This window comes from Jaculus jaculus, chromosome 1, assembly GCF_020740685.1.
Source record: "Jaculus jaculus isolate mJacJac1 chromosome 1, mJacJac1.mat.Y.cur, whole genome shotgun sequence".
Taxonomy (NCBI): Eukaryota; Metazoa; Chordata; class Mammalia; order Rodentia; family Dipodidae; genus Jaculus; species Jaculus jaculus.
Genome location: NC_059102.1, coordinates 223,099,648 through 223,116,446, shown reverse-complemented (window position 1 = coordinate 223,116,446; position 16,799 = coordinate 223,099,648). Strand labels below are relative to the sequence as shown.

General features: G+C 48.8%; 1 protein-coding gene across 4 annotated transcripts; it reads right to left on the bottom strand.

Moving 5' to 3' along the window:
* Positions 1–3,721: 3,721 nt before the first annotated feature.
* On the bottom strand, positions 3,722–16,492 carry Tmem161a (transmembrane protein 161A). 4 transcript variants are annotated; one of them, XM_045142278.1, is made up of 12 exons: positions 16,468–16,492; positions 12,734–12,837; positions 11,250–11,330; positions 10,863–10,960; positions 10,575–10,731; positions 9,801–9,952; positions 5,729–5,789; positions 5,509–5,652; positions 5,277–5,390; positions 5,004–5,178; positions 4,822–4,918; positions 3,722–4,253 (listed from the first exon to the last, which is right to left on the bottom strand). In XM_045142278.1, the coding sequence occupies exons 1-12, from the start codon at positions 16,468–16,470 to the stop codon at positions 4,000–4,002; spliced, it is 1,440 nt and encodes a 479-aa protein (XP_044998213.1). In that variant the 5' UTR covers positions 16,471–16,492; the 3' UTR covers positions 3,722–3,999. The 4 variants fall into 4 exon arrangements, with proteins under 4 accessions (XP_044998213.1, XP_012805993.2, XP_044998214.1 ...); XM_012950539.2 differs by lacking the exon at positions 16,468–16,492 and adding an exon at positions 15,269–15,305; XM_045142279.1 differs by lacking the exon at positions 5,277–5,390.
* Between the last annotated feature and the right edge of the window lie 307 nt (positions 16,493–16,799).

The window sequence follows — 16,799 nt, the reverse complement described above, 5'->3', positions numbered from 1 at the left end:
TGTAACTGTCTTCATCATTCATTTCTCCTCTGAATCTCTTTAAAATTATTTTATTTTTACTATTTATTTATTTGACAGAGAGAGATAATGGATGTGCCACAGCCTCCAGCCACTACAAATGAGCTCCTGATGCTTGCACCACCACCTTGTGCATCTGGCTAACGTGGGTTCTGGGGAATCAAACCTGGGTCCTTTGGCTTTGCAAGCAAACGTTACTGCTAAGCCAGCCCTCCAGCCCTCTCCTCTGAATCTCTTGGTTTCTTCTTTCATATCTGTCCTCTCAGTGCTGGGGAGATGGCTCAGTGGTTAAAGGTGCTTGCTTGAAAAGCCTACTGGCCCAGGTTTGATTCCTCATACCCACATAAAGCCAGATGCATAAAGTAGTGCATGTATCTGGAGTTCTTCTGCAGTAGCAGGAGCCCCTGACATGCCCCATTCTCATTCTTTCATGTTTTTTTCCTTCAGCCTCACCACTGTCCTCTAAGGTCAACGTGCTTGCAGCTTTACCCTCACTTCTCTTAAAGCCACAGTTTAAATCCCCACCATGTGCTTGCGGCTCTCACTCCAGTTTTTCCTCAAAGACCCTCAATTTCTTTTCTGCTTTGATACTTTCTCTTCAGGAAAGCATATGGCAAGTGCCATGTGTGTTTTCTGAGTCTCTCTACATATACAGCTGTTTTCCATGTGTTTACAACTTTGTTCCAGTCCTTTTCTTTTTTTGGTTTTTCGAGGTAGGGTCTCACTCTAGCCCAGGCTGACCTGGAATTCACTATGGAGTCTCAGGGTAGCCTTGAACTCATGGCGATCCTCCTATCTCTGCCTCCCAAGTGCTGGGATTAAAGGCGTGCATCATCAAGCCCAGCTGTTCCAGTCCTTTTCTAAAGACCTCAGTTTATCTTAAATGAACATTATAAACTACACAGTGTTTCTACACGGGAGGATATTTCCTACTTCCTACATGTTTAGCCTCCCTTCCTAGATCCCAATCTCCTTTATTGCTTTTTTTTTTTTCTTAGTTTTTCGAGGTAGTGTCCCACTGTAGCCCAGGCTGACCTGGAATTCACTATGGAGTCTCAGGGTGGCCTTGAACTCACAGCAATCCTCCTACCTCTGCCTCCAGAGTCCTGGGATTAAAGGTGTGCGCCACCATACCCGGCTCCCAATCTCCTTTAAATAAACCCCACAATTTGTTTTTGTTTTTCAAGGTAGAGTCTCACTCTAGCCCAGGCTGACCTATGTAGTCCTAGGCTGACCTCAAACTCATAGCAATCCTCCTACCTCTGCCTCCCAAGTGCTGGGATTAAAGGCATGCACCACTATGCTCAGTTTAAAACCTACTATTTGATTTTCCCCTAAACTTAATAATTCATCACTTACCCTTCTTGAGTTCATCTTTATCAAATGAAGGACAGAACCCAAATCTTAGGGTTCGTAAATTCTGGGGGGACCCCTCCAGAATCGCAAAATCCTACATCAGCGTGACACACCTACACCAGCTTTCAACCTCAGTAACCCACTAGTTTAAAAAAAATGGCATCTCTTGATTTAACACTACCTACATGGTTCATTTGCTGTTTTTGGTGTGTCTGTGTGGCATACATGTGTGAATGTGCATGTATGTATGTGGATGAACATGTGCCACCTAAAGGCCAAAGATTGGGTGTCAATCCTTGCCTTCTACCTCCTCTGAGGCAAAATCTCACTCACTGCTCACTAACCAAGCTTGCTGGTCCACAAGCTTCCAGAAAATGCTGTCTGTCTCCCATCTTGCATAGAAGCACACTGGGATTAGACCCATGCCATAGCTCTAGACTTTACAAGGGTGCTGGGGATCTGAACTCAGGTACTCAAGCTTGTGTAAGTGCTTTATCCACTGAGCCATGCCTCCAACCTCGCCCTTTTGTTAGAGACAGGGTATCAGTGTCACCACAAGGCTGGCCTCAAACTTGGCAGTAATTCTCTTGCCTCTGCCTCCTGAGTTCCAGGATTATAGGCAAGAGCTAGCACACCTGACTTTTTTTTTTTTTTAAGATAAGGTCTCATATGTGGACTGGGCTCACCTAGAACTTGCAGTTCTGTCTCAGCCTCCCAAGAGCTGGGACAGCTGGCATGAAGACCATTCCCAACATGCCCTCACTGGAACTACTCAGGAAGTATCAGCTTTCCAGACTGCTGTTAGAAATGTCTGTGCAAACCTTTCAGCTGAGTACCAAAAATCTTTAAATGCTCCTGTGTCCAAAGCTGTAGCTGAATCAGGACTCCAGGTGCTGGGGTCAGTGGCATCAACTACTCCTTCCGTCCAGCTCTAGGAGCTGCTCTGCCATCAACCCAGCACTCCAGAGAATGAGACCATTCTCAGCTACATGGCGAGTTCAAGGCCAGCCTGAACTACATGAGATCCCATCTTAAGCTGCTTTCCTAAACTTATGTGCAGCAATTCCCTGGGACAAAGAGAGGTGGCAGAGTTCTGTTGTGGGTGAGGCCTGGAGGCTGACTGAGCTACAGCATCTGCAGTGGACCACTGTGGTGGCATTACCAAAGGGAAGCTGAAGGTTGTACCCTGAAAGGGAAAATGGCTTTCAGCCCACCTCTTGTTTTATTTTGCTTCTTCTTTTTTTGTTTGTTTGTTTTAGTTTTTTTTTTTTGAGGTAGGGTCTCACTCTAGCTCATCCTGACCTGGAATTCACTATGTAGTCTCAGGGTGGCCACAAACTCATGGCAATCCTCTTACCTCTGCCTCCTGAGCACTGAGCCACCACACTCAGCTTATTTTACTTATTTTAATATATATTTATTTCATTTTATTTATTTGAGAGAAAGAGAGAGGGGCAGATAAAGAATGGGCACATCAGGGTCTCTAGCTATTGCATATGAACTCCAGACATTTGTGCCCCCTTATGCATCTAGCTTACATGGGTACTGGAGAATTGAACCCAAGTCCTTGGGCTTTACAGGCAAGCGCCTTAACGCCTAAGCCATTTCTCCAGCCCCTATTTATTTCTTAATTTGTTTTTTCGAGGTAGGGTTTCACTGTATTCCAGGCTGACCTGGAATTCACTATGTAGTCTCAGGGTGACCTCAAACTCACAGTGATCTTACCTCTGCCTCCCTAGTGCTGGGATTAAAGGCATGTACCACCACGCCTAGCTCCCTAATATATATTCTATACACAGAGAAGGGCTACACAGCCCACACAAATGTCACCAATATACACATGCATACACACAGAGTTCCCACCTTCACATCACAACAGAACTCTGGAGTCCGTGATAACCCCACAGTGCATCTCACATTGTCAATGCCTCACAACATGCTGTGTGCCTGGGTCCCAGTGCCGTATGAAAGCAGTCATTTTTGTAGCTGAAGCAAAGGGTGAGTCTCTCCCTTCTTTTCCTTTCAGCTGAACCCCTTCTGCCCTTCTTTAAATTTGTAGAGCCTCCCCATTAACCCAGGCCCTGGGTGTGGTGACATACTCCTATCCAGCACACCCAGGGGTCTCTTGTCCTGTCTATGCTGAAAATGGAACCAAGCAGCTCCAAAATGTCAGGGAAGTGTTCTGCCACTGAACTATCTCTTCTAACCCTCCCCTGGCCTTCTGCTCTTCTTCAGCCATCTTTTTCTCTTTACTTCTTCTCCCCATTCCTTTCTCTTCCAGGCCCTTCACCAGCTACCAGCTCAGTCACCTCTGGTCATCGCCCCAACCTCTTGGATCCCATAGGTAAACAGTGCCAGGTCCTTTACTGATTAGGGAGAGCGGCCTGCCACTCAACCCCCACCTACCTACGCGCACACAGACATACACACAGGGACTGTGGCTTCTTGCAGTCCTGCCTCACAGCCCATGGGATTAGGTTTCAAGAGGTTCATTGCCCAGGCACAGGAGTGAAGGGGATCCAGAGGGTGACAGCAAGTCCCAGCCCTCAGCTCAGCTGGGACCACTGAGGCATATACAGAGCAGGCCATGTCCAGTGGCCAGGGCTCCAGGAGAGTTGGTGGCAGCTAGGAGCCTGTCAGGTGTTCATGGAAGTAGAGGCCGAAGAGGCTGGAGAGCAGCTGGCAGGCAGCGGTCCACCAGATGAGGTAGGAAAGCACGCCTCGGAGGAAGAGGGGCGCCAGCAGGCTGCCCAGAGCCCCTGTGATCTGAGCCGCTGTCTGCTGGGCCTCATCCTGTCCAGAACTAACAGGTACAGCACTGGCCGAGGTCGGGGTTAGGGGCAGTGAAGATGTAAGGCCCAGGCCCCAAGAGTAACCACCTGTGGAGGGCGAGAGGGAGGAACAGGAATTATGGGTGGAGGCAGTATGGGGCAGCCTGTGGGGCATGCTATGCTCCAGACCCCAGCCCTGCCCTGGGTCCTGCTGCACCTCTCTGCTGGCCCTGCCCTCACTTAAGAGCACTCCTGCCTAAGTTCCATCCCACCATTTGCACGAAATATCCCGCTTAGCCTCATGTGCTTACGATCCAGCCTCATACTTAATCCCAGCTGGTGGCAAATTGGGAGGTGGAGCCTTGTTAGAAGAGGTGTCACTGGGAGCAGACATTGGGGTTTATTAGTCCAGCTTTCCAGTGCTAGCTAGCTCACTCTCCTGGGCTTTCTGCCAACCGCTGTGGCAAGATGTGATGCCCATCCTGTTTTTTGTCATGCTTCCCTGCCACGAAACTTCCCCTCTAGATTGTAAACAGAAGTAAATCCTTTCCGCCCATCGGATGCTTTTAGTCAGATGTCAGCAAGAAGGTCCCAGGCTCCTCCCCGCACATCTACTGTCTTGCTCTTACCCTGGCCCCACCTCACCCTTCCTGTTGGCCCCGTCCAGGGCCCTCACCCAGTGTCTTGAGCAGCAGTGTGCAGTGCAGTGTGAGAATGATCGGCGTCAGGTACTGCAGGCTCACCACCGTCACGTAGCAGTAGACCCGGACAACCTGGGGACGGGCAATGGTGGGGGCTGCATCAGGGATCTTCACGGGGTGGGGGTGCCCCAGACCCTCCCGCCTAGGGCTCCCATACCCGCTGCTGGATCTCGCGGGCCTCAATGCGGCCGGCCTCCCTCCGCAGCTGCTCCACGCGGGCCTTGGCCAGACACAGGTAGGCCTGCAGGTGGGGCCGGGTCACAGACAGCCGTAGCAGGCACAGTGCCACCAGCACCCAGAGGCGAAGGGAGTCAAAGGCCGAGTCGGACAGCCTGCAGAGGCGAGCGGGGAGCGGTCGCTGGTGAGATCAGCCTCCCCAGGGTTTTCCCTGCTCATCCCCAGCGGTCCTCTCCTGGGTTGGCACACGCACATGGATAGCGAAGTGTCGCCCATGGGCACCTGGTACAGGAAGTCCCGGGCCACGGGCTTCATCCAGAGCCACAGGATGAAGACGGGAGACAGGAAGCTAGTGTGCAGGAGGAGCCTGGTTGGGGGGCGAGAGGGGGGGGGGACAGCGGGTAAAGCCCTAGCTCCCTGTTGTTCCCCCAAACCCAGCTTGTCCCGCAACTCCCACCCTCCACACCCCGGCAGGCCCACGTAACTGCAACACCGGCCAGTCCTTGCATAGGGTCAGTGCATCGCGGTGGGTCTGGGCCAGCCGCAGACCAGGGAAGGTGAGGAAAGCGCCCAGCATGGATCCTGCCATCGCTAGCCCCACCCGGACGGCCAACTTAGCCACGGGGAGCCTAGGGAGAAGAGCAAGTAACTGAGACCCATGGCTAGCTAGGCCCCAGCCCACTTTTCCCAAGCCCCCAAACTCACGCCCATTCCCAGCCCTGCTGCTTCAGAAGCGGCTCCAAGTTCTGGGTCATGCTGGCCAGGCCTAGGGAAAGAGACAACCAGAAAATATGAGTTTCTCTGGTCTCCAAGGCCACTCTTCTCCTAGACATCATTCCTATTCCTAAGCAGGTATGCATCAGCAGTGGTCAGGCCTATGTCAGGCACAACTGCCGTTATTTTTATTTTGTGCTGTTGGGGATGGAACCCTGAGCCCCACACATCCCTGATTACATGACTGGGCTGGGGATATGGAGTGGGGCCCTTGAGTCGTCCAAGTTTCTCTGATTCCAATAGGAATCTGGAGTGGCCAAAGGATTCTCATAGAAGAAAACCAGAGTCCTGGAGCTAAGAACCCTCAAATCAGATGGAGAGCAATTAATATGAGTTTATAATATTTTCCAGGGACAAAAGAGAACAAATCACCATGAAGGAGTTGGTAGAAAACAAGCTAAGTTTGGAACCTAATGTCTTCAGAAACAGCACTTGCAACTATGTGGGGAATGATGAAAAAAAGCAATCAAAGAGCTGGTATCACACAGAAAGCAACATGTTGTTGTGGTTTGGTCATGAAGTGTGCTGTAGGGTTTGAGTCCCAAAAGGTGAATCTAGTCACCAAGAGGGGATGAGAGAGCTGGGGAGATTGCTCAGTGGTTACTGGGGTTCAGTTCAATTCCCCAGTACCCATGTAAAGGCAGTTGCATAAAGTGGTACTTACATATGTCTGAATTTTTTTTCCCCCGAGGTAGGGTCTTGCTGTAGCTCAAGCTGACATGAAATTCACTATGTAGTGTCAGGGTGGCCTCAAATTCACTGTGATCCTCCTACCTCAGCCTCCTAAGTGCTGGGATAAAATGCATGCACCACCACACCTAGCATATGCCTGGATTTTATCTGCAGTGGCAAAAGGCTCTGGCACATCCACGTTCCCTTGTTTTCTGTCTCTCATAAATAAAAGTATGTTTTGGTTTTGTTGTTTTTTGAGGTAGGGTCTTGCTCTAGCCCAGGCTGACATGGAATTCACTATGTTGTCTCAGGGTGGCCTCAAACTCACAGTGATCCTCCTATCTCTGCCTCTGAGTGCTGGGATTAAAGATATTCGCCACCATACCCAGCAAAAGTATGTTTTTTTCTTTAAAAAATTTGGGGGGGGGGTGGCTGGAGAGATGGCTTATCAGTTAAGTGTTTGCCTGTGAAGCCTAAGGACCCCGGTTGGAGGCCTCGATTCCCCAGGACTCACATTAGCCAGATGCACAAGGGGGCACACGCAGGAGTTGGTTTGCAGTGGCTGCAGGCCCTAGTGCGCCCATTCTGTCTATATATCTGCCTCTGTCTCTCTCTGTCATTCTCAAATAAATAAATTTTTTTTAAAATATTTTTTTTAGAGCTGGGCATGGTGGTACACGCCTTTGATCCCAGCACTCGGGAAGTAGAGGTAGGAGGATAGCTAATGAGTTCGAGGCCAGTCTGGGACTACATAGGTCAGCCTGGGCTAGAGTGAGATTCTACCTTGAAAAACCAAAAAAATAAATAAAATAAAATAAAGATTTACCCATCATGAAAACAAATGATCATAAATGTTGGCGGGGATGTGGAAAAAAAGGAACCCTTCTACACTGCTGGTGGGAATGCAATCTGGTCCAGCCATTGTGGAAAACAGTGTGGAGGTTCCTAAAACAGCTAAAGATTGATCTACCATATGACCCAGCTATAGCACTCCTAGCATATATCCAAAGGACTCATCTCATTTCCTTAGAAGTACGTGCTCAACCATGTTTATTGCTACTCAATTTATAATAGCTGGGAAATGGAACCAGCCTAGATGTCCCTCAACAGATGAGTGGATAATGAAGATGTGGCACATTTATACAATGGAGTTCTACTCAGCGGTAAAGAAAAATGAAGTTATGAAATTTGCAGAAAAATGGATGGACCTGGAAAATATTATACTAAGTGAGGTAACCCAGGCCCAGAAAGCCAAGCGCCACATGTTCTCTCTCATATGTGGATCCTAGCTACAGATGATTGGGCTTCTGCGTGAGAATGAAAATACTTAATAGCAGAGGCCAGTAAGGTAAAAAGGAGACATAAAGAGTAGAGAAAGGAAGGGAGGAGGATACTTAATAGGTTGATGTTGTATATATGTAATTACAATGATTGTAATGGGGAGGTAATATGATGGAGAATGGAATTTCAAATGGGAAAGTGTGGGGGGGAGGGAATTACCATGGGATATATTTTATAATCATGGAAAATGTTAATAAAAATTTAAAAATAAAATAAAATAAAAATAATAAAATATTTACTTTTATTTATTTATTTATTACAGAGAGGAGAAGGGAGGAGGGAGAGAGAGAAAGAGAAGAATGGGCACACCAGGGCCTCTAGCCACTGCAAGCAAACTCCAGATGCATGCTGCACCATGTACATCTGGCTTATGTGGGACCTGGACAATCGGACCTGAGTCCGCAGGCTTTGTAGGCATGTACCTTAACCGCTAAGCCATCTCTCCACCCCCTCCCTTTTTTTATTTTGTTTTTTGAGGCAGGGTCTCCTTCTAGCCTAGGCTGACCTGGAATTTACTCTGTAGTCTCAGAGTGGTCTCAAACTCACAGCAATCCAAGTACCTCTGTCTCTCAAGTGCTGGGATTAAAGGCATGTGCCACCACACCTGGCTTTTTGTTGTTGTTTGTTTGTTTTGGTTTTTCCGAGGTAGGGTGTCACTCTGGTCCAGGCTGACCTGGAATTAATTCTGTAGTCTCAGGGTGGCCTTGAACTCATGGCGATCCTCCTACCTCTGCCTCCCAAATTCTGGGATTAAAGGTGTGTGCCAACACTCCCAGCTCACACCTGGCTTTTTAATATACTTTTATTTATTAGAGACACACACACAGAGTGAGAATGGGCATACCAGGGCCTCTAGCCACTGCAAATGAACTCCAGATGTATGCACCATGCACACCATGTGCATCTGGCAAATGTTTTAACCACTAAACCAACTCTCCAGCCCAAAAGTATGTTTTTGAAGAACAGGGGATCAGAACCTAAGGGCACAGACATAATCAATGAATGCATCTACTCACATATTTAAGAATGTGACAGTACTATTGTAAGGTGGTGAAAACAAGGATGTGGAGTCTATAAGTAGGAAATATGTTCCTGGTGTTGTCTTTGAAGGAGGTGCATGTGTATTCCTGGGCATGTAGATGCATTTTCCCATGCATGTATAAGCTAGAGACAATGTTGGTTGTTTTTCTAGAACTTTCTCCAACTGTATCCACAGCTCACAGATTTGGCTAATCTAGCTAGCCAGCTTGCTCCTTCTCCACCTACCAAGTGTTGGGATTACAGGCAGACAGCCATGCCTACCCATTTGGCATTTATGTGGGTGCTGAGGATCTGAACTCCAGGCCTCATGTTTATGCAGTTTTATCCACTGAACCTTCTAAGACTGGGTATCTCCTGTCCTGGCCCTTTCTTCTCTCTCTCTCTCTTTTTTTTTTTTTTCAAGATAGGATCTCACTCTAGCCCAGGCTCACCTGGAATTCAGTACGTAGTCTCAGGGCAGCCTCGAACTCATGGTGATCCTCCTACCTCTGCCTCCCAAGTGCTGGGATTAAAGGTGTGTGCCACCATGCCCGGCTCTCTCTATTTATATATTTGTTTTCTTTTCTTTTTTTTTTTTTTTTTTGCTTCCTGGTTACTGAGGTGGTCACATGATTCTTCCTCCACATTTGCATCTCCTCAACTCCACTGCATTGGAGCCAGCTGACTGATGATGGGGATTTCTGAAACCATGAGCCAAAATCAATCATTCCTTCTTTAAGGTGTTTTTCTTGTGTATTTTATCATGGAAATGAAGCCAGATGCACAATGTGTCTAGAGTTCATTTGCAGTGACAACTGGCCCTGGTGCACCCATATTCTCTCTCCATGAATAAAAATAAAATAAAACTAGTAATTAGCAAAATGAGTCTGTCCACATACAACTGGAGATTTGCTAAGGAACTTGGGAAAATGGCTTGCTTGAAAATGCCCCAGCTGGGATCCACACCTACCTGGCTCCAGGCCCAGCTCCAGTGTCTCCTCACAAACAACCTGCACCAGCATGGCCAGCAAGAGGAAGAGGAAGGCAAAGCTGAGGCACACAGAACGCTCGCCACCCTCCTTGGCACTGAAGTATAGCCAGGTCACTGTTAGGAACATCTTACTGGGGGTAGAGTTAAGGAAGCTGGGCACAAAGGCAGCATTCTCTTTGCCAACCTCTGCTACAACACCACCCCGGGGGCACAAACAACTTGGCATGAATTCGCCTTGGAGAAGCCTAGAGCTTGGGCTTGGGGTCCCTGACCACCATACTAGATACTAGGGTAAGAGCTTGGAGGCACTTGTTCAGTGAGAGGTGGTCATTTTTTTTCCTTCTTTCTCTCAGGTTTGGCAGGAACTGAAAAGGAACCCAGGAGTTCCCGCATGCTTGACAGGCTTTGATGCCAAGAATGTGCTGCAAGGTTGGGGAAGAGGCAGGGCTGACTTCTAGCAAACTGTCCCTTCCTGGTTGTTTTGTTGCTGCCAGATACCAAGGCGATCCTCTCCCCTACTGTGCCCAGTGCAAGGTGCCTAGTTACAGAGGGCAAAGAAAACCAAGCCACATAGCCCTCAGGAGGCTGTGGCAAGAGTTTTGAGGCTAGCCTGGCCTACATGCTACTGAATCTGGAGCATATTCATGGCTTAGCAGGTAATCATGGATGTAAAATCATCGGGGGGGGGGGGGCAGGAAAGCCAGTGGCTTCTCCCTCAGTGCTGGTCTCCCACGTGACAGTAAGAAAGGATACACAGAGAAGACCACGGTGAGTAGACACCAGAATACAGCAATGTTGGTTTCCTTGGCTGGGCTCAGCACACAGTAGTAAGCCTCCGTGAACAGGTAGATACCACTCGAGTACACGGCAAAGTCCACGAACCACTGGTACTCCAGGAAGAAGCGCAAGACTGGCAGGGGAGGGGGGCACTGACTCAGCTGCCAGCTTTGTACCCAGCACAGGCCCGTCCCAAAGCCTCCCTGGGTACAGTGACCTCAGGCAGTTAGGGAAGGAAATTCTGGATCAGGACCAGGCTATCACCTAGAGCATCCACAGCGGTGAGAGGACAGGTCTCTAGCTGGAATGGGGCATCTCGGGGCACCGACAATGTCTTCTCCTCACTGAGACCATTGGTCCACCTGGAGACATGGGGAACAACAAAGAGACCAGGTACAGTGGCCTCCTCTGTGCCTCCCTGACAGTGCACACAAAGCTGGCCTGGGAAAGACCTTCAACCACACAAGGAAGTAGGGACATTCCAGCCACTGGGCTAGCAAATGGGCTGGCCAGGCATATGCAATGCTAAGATCACCTGCCAATACACCTGTGTCCACAGTGGCATCTGGAAGTAAGAGAATGGGCCCACGTCCCCACAGCCTGGAGACCCCAGGCAGGAGCTGGTATCAAAAAAAAGCAAGAGTCACTCACCTCTCCTTTCTGCCTTTGGGCTTCGGTTTCCCTGCCAGGGCCCGAAGCTCCTCCTCAGATGGGTGTTTGTACCGAAAGAGACTGAGGGCAAAGACAGGTAGTTAGAAAAGCGCAGGTGAGGTAGATAGCTCCAAATCTCATGTTGCAGTTGGGCTACTGGATTGGAGCTGGGCCAGGGGAAGACCTCTGTAGGAAGGAAGTACAGAATGGCCTGAGAGAGCCATAGCCAGGAGAAAGTTCTAGGGACATGGTGAGGGGAGGTAACAGATCTAGACCCAGTAGGCTCAGAAAGAATCCACTTGCAAGCCAGGCGTGGTGGTGCACGCCTTTAATCCCAGCACTTGGGAGACAGAGGTAGGAGGATCGTCAAGAGTTCGAGGCCACTCTGAGACTACATAATTAATTCCAGATCAGCCTGGACCAGAGTGAGACCCTACCTCGAAAAACCGAAAAAACAAAAAAAAAAAAAAGGAAAGAATCCACTTGCTCCACATCTTTAGAAAGGGCCAGACACCCAAATAGGGAACAAAGACTGGATGAAGAAGGGAAGAGGAGGAGCAGCTGTAGAATGTAGTAATAGTGGCTTCACAGGGTGTCACAGCAGATCCATTGTGCACTTCAAAGAGAAAGAAACCATACTTCCACTGTACCCCAGTGCTCTTACATTCCACAGTAAAATAAAAAAAGCAGATGGGAAACTGAGGCAAGAAGATTGTTATGAGCTCGAGTCCAGTCTACTACAGGACGACAGTGTGTGCAATTTGTTTTTTTTTTTTTTTTTTTAAAGAAAAAGAAACCAAGAAGCCAGTAGAGAAGCAAGGCATGGTGTTGCGCACCATGGTGGCACACACCTTTATCCCCAGCACTCTGGAAGCTGAAGCAAGAGGATCAAGTTAGGGTGCTGAGGAGATGGCTCAGCAGTTAAAGGTGTTTGCTTGCAAAGTTTTCTGGCCAAGAGTTCAATTCCCCAGTATATCCACATAAAGCCTGATGCACAAAGTGGTGCATGTGTCTGGAGTTCGTTTCCCTCTCTCTCTCTGAAATAAAGAAAAAACTTACTTTTTTTTGTGTTTGTGTGGTTGGGTCTCACTCTAGCCCAGGCTGACCTGGAATTCACTATGTAGTCTCAGGGTGGCCTCGAACTCATGGCAATCCTCCTACCTCTGCCTCCCGAGTACTGGGATTAAAGGCATGCACCACCACACCCGGCTTTAGCAGAAATATTTTATTTTTGTTTGTTTTTGTTTTTGGAGGTACGGTCTCACTCTAGCATAGGCTGACCTGGAATTCACTAGGTAGTCTCAGGGTGGCTTTGAACTCACAGTGATCCTCCTACCTCTGCCTCCCAAGTGCTGGGATTAAAGGTGTGCACCACCACGCCTGGCGGCAGAAATATTTTTTAAGTCAGTGGTGTGGATAAAGAGGGACTTGGGACTGCAGAAGGGGCATGGTCACCCAGCTCCTCCCACCATTGGTGGACTCACCTGCCATTACACAGCAACCAGCGAGCAAAAGAGCAGTGTGGGGCCAGCCTGTGCATGAGGGTGGCAGTGAGAAGGGTCACCATCAGCTGCACTCCGAGGACCGCCTAGGAGGGGACATGGCAGGGCAGGTAGTGCTTGCCAGAGGTCACTATCTCCCTCCCACAAAACCCAAGCTATTTATAGAGAAGCCAGGCCAGCTGGGGGAGGGTGGGCCTGGCTGGCTCCTTTGCTGATGGAGTGAGGACAGACTCAACATTGGGAATCCTCAGACCTACCCCTCGCTCAACTGAATTGAATCACCCATGCACACACACATCAGAGACCAGAACCCCTTTCCAGGTATGGGATTTTTATTTTTGAGAAATGGTCCCATGTTTCTCAGGCTAGCCTTGAATTCACTATGTAGTCAAGGCTGATTCTCTTGTAACACCTGAGTGCTGGGATTACAGGTGTACACCACCATGTCCAGTTTTTTTCTTTTTTAGTATTTATTTTTCATTTGCAAGCAGACAGAGAGAATAAGAAAGCTAGGGAATGGCCACACCAGGACCTCCAGCCACTGCAAATGAACTCCAGATACCCTCCGAGGCCATGCCCAGTTTTTGTTTTTGTTTTTTTTTCCTTTGGTTTTTCAAGGCATGGTCTCACTAACCCAGACTGACCTAGAATTCACTAGTCACAGGGTAGCTTCAAACTCATAGCAATCCTCCTGTGTCACCATACCTTGCTCCAGAAATCTTTTATTAGTAATGAAATGAGGTCAAAAGTCTACTTTTTGAAAGTCCTCCCAAGAACTGGGGGCATGGCTCAGCCATTAAAGGTACTTGCTTGCAAAGCCTTGCCAGCCTGAGTTTGATTTCCTAGTACCCACTTAAAGCCAGATGCACAAAGTGGTGCATACATCTGGAGTTTGTCTGCAGTTGACAGGAGGCCCTAGCATACCCATTTTCTCTCTCTCTTTCCTTCTCCTTGCCAGCAAAATTTGTAAAAAGGGGCTGGAGAGATGGCTTAGCAGTTAAGGCATTTGCCTGCAAAGCCAAAGGACCCACATAAACCAGATGCACAAAGGGTGCATGCATCTGGAACTCTTTTGCAGTGGCTAGAGGCCCTGGCGTGCCCATTTTCTCCCTCTCTGCTCTTTCTCTCTATCTTCCAAATAATAAATATTTTTTTTTTTCATTTTTGCTTTTTCGAGGTAAGGTCTCACTGTAGCTCAGGCTGACCTGGGTAGTCTCAGGGTGGCCTCGAACTCATGGTGATCCTCCTACCTCTGCCTCCCGAGTATTGGGATTAAAGGCGTGTGCCACCATGACCGGCAAAATAAAATATTTTTAAAAACTGTTACAAAATTTACAAAAAAAAAAAAGTGGAAAATCCTTCTGAATGAATTTCCCTCAACCCAGTGCAGCCTGAACTGTACATGATAGGATCCTGTGGGTGGGTCCACCAGACCCTTTAATATCAACGGGTGATACCTCTCCCTTCCTCCTAGGACCCCTCCACCACCACCCCACTTCCCAGAGCTGTCCAAACATCAGCTTTGGGGTGCCCCAACAGTTTGCCTCTTACTTCTGTTTTTCACTATGCCACCCTCAACCTGACAAGGTTTAGGATTTTTTTTGTTTGTTTTTGTTTTTTCTGAGGTAGCGTCTCGCTGTAGCTCAGGCTGACCCGGAATTCACTATGTAGTCTCAGGGTGGACTTGAACTCACAGTGATCCTCCTAGCTCTGTCTCTCAAGTGCTGCTATTAAAGGTATGCACCACATTACCTGGCTCTTTAGTTTTGTAAAAGAAAAAACAAACACAATTTATTTGAAGCTGGGCATGGTGGCACACATCTTTAAACCCAGCACTTGGAAGGCAGAGGTAGGACTGCCATGAGTTCGAGGCCACCCTGAGGCTACATAGTGAATTCCAGGTCAGCCTGAGCTAGGATCGTGTGACCCTACCTCAAAAAACAAACAAACAACAAAAAAAGAGATTTATTTGCAAGCAGAGAGAGACAGAGGGAACAGAAATGGGAGAGTAGGCCCACCAGGACCTTGTGTCACTGCAAATAAACTCCAGATGCACGCACCACCTAGTGCATTTCGCGTTACATGGGCACTGGAGAATTGAACCTGGGCTGACAGGCTTTGTAACAGTGCCTTTAACAGCTGAGCTATCTCCCCAGCCCCTGACAAGTTATTTTTGTTGTTTTTCTTTTCTTTTTATTTATGACAGGGTCTTATGTAGCCCAGGCTGGCCTTAAACTGGTATCTTCCGGCCTCCACTTCCTTAGTGTCAGAATGACAGGTGTACACCACTGCCCCTTGCAGACTAACCCCCTTTTGGGGGGGGAGGTTGTTTGATTCTAGGTAAATTCTCACTCTAGTCCAGGCTGACCTGGAACTCACAATGTAGTCCCAGATTGGCCAAGAACTCAAGGCAATCCTCCTAGCTCTACCTCTGCTTCCTGAGCACTGGGATGACAAGTATATGCCATCAAGCCCCACCCCTGCCAGAGTTGTAACCACAAGACCAGGCCCACTCACCTTCGAAATCAACACAGTGACAGTCCCCCATCATTCCTACAGACCCTGCTTTGATGGGTCTGTCTCATGATCAACCCTAACTATACTCTGCAGCCTGCAGATAGTCTGTGGGCTCAGCCTAGGCTAGGTATAATGTGGCACACACATAATCACAGCACTCAGAAAGGCTGAGGTGGGGAATTGCCATGAGTTTGAGGTCAGCCTGGGCTACAGAGTGAGAGTATTTTAAAAAGAAAAAAAACGGGGAGGGGTTGGAGCGAGATGGCTCAGTGATTCCAAGCAAGCATGGGCCAGCGTTGAGATGCCCAGCACCCATGTCAAAATGCTAGGTGTGGTGGCATGCATCTGTAATCCCACAGCTGGGAGGCAGAGCCAGGAGGATCTCTGGGGCTTGCTAGTAGCTTATCTAGCCCACTAACCCCTAGAGTCAGTGTAAGACCTTGTCTAAAAAAATAAGGCAGAAGGGTGGGGAGAAGGAAGATAGGACAGAAGAGGGAGAAACAATTAAAACTAAGTACAACTATTAATAAACAAAAATAAAATATGAAATAAAATAAAAATAATGTGGGGCTGGAAGGATGGCTTAGCAGTTAAGGCGTTTGCCTGCAAAGCCAAAAGGACCCAGGTTTGATTCCCCAGGACCCAAGTTAGCCAGCTGCACAAGGGAGCGCATAAGTCTGGAGTTCGTTAGTAGTGGCTGGAGGCCCTGGCACGCCAATTCTCTCTCTCTCCCTCTTTCTCTGCCAAATAAATAAATAAAAATAAAATATTTTAAAAATAATGTGGAGATCGCCTGACATCGACCTCAGGCCTCCGCACACGTGCAGACATGTGCACCCCACACTGAGGCACACACACACACTCAAAACCAAAAGGCTGCTGAAATCCTGGCGACCTGCCTACACCCCATCCCCAGAGCCCTGGGCGCGTCAAGCACCCCGGTATGGGACGACACCCCAACGCCCTCCTCGAGAGTCTCCCCACGCAGCTCTAGGGGGCCCTCAGGGCGGCGGGATCGGCGCTATCGCCGCCAGCTCGCCTGGTGCCTCCGAGAATGCACCCAGGTTACTCTACTCTCGCGGGGCCACAACCGCTCTGGGTCAAGGTCCCCAGAGCCCAGCGCCCTGTCCACAGCCTCACTGGGCCGCGGTGCACTCTGTCCCCAACACCCTCTATGGAACCGCGGGACACTCTCTCACCATGTCTGAGCTGTGCGGCGACCTCTGGGGACTCCGAGGAATTTGACCAATCAGATCCTGAGTTCGGTCTAGAGCAGGCTGTCTAACCAATCAGCAGGCAAATCATGAAGACCAAGGCGCCCCCGCGTTGCATGTCGGAAGTTGTAGTTCTAACATGCTAGACTAACATGGTGCGGGTTTTCTGTTGCGGTAGTCCTTTTATTTTCTCTCTCTCTCTCCCTCCCTTCTTCTCCCCCCTCTCTCTCCCTTCTTTCTTGCTTTCCTTTTCTTTCTTTTTTTTTTTTTGGAGGGGGGTCGAGGTGGGGTCTCCCTCTAGGCCAGGCTGACCTGGA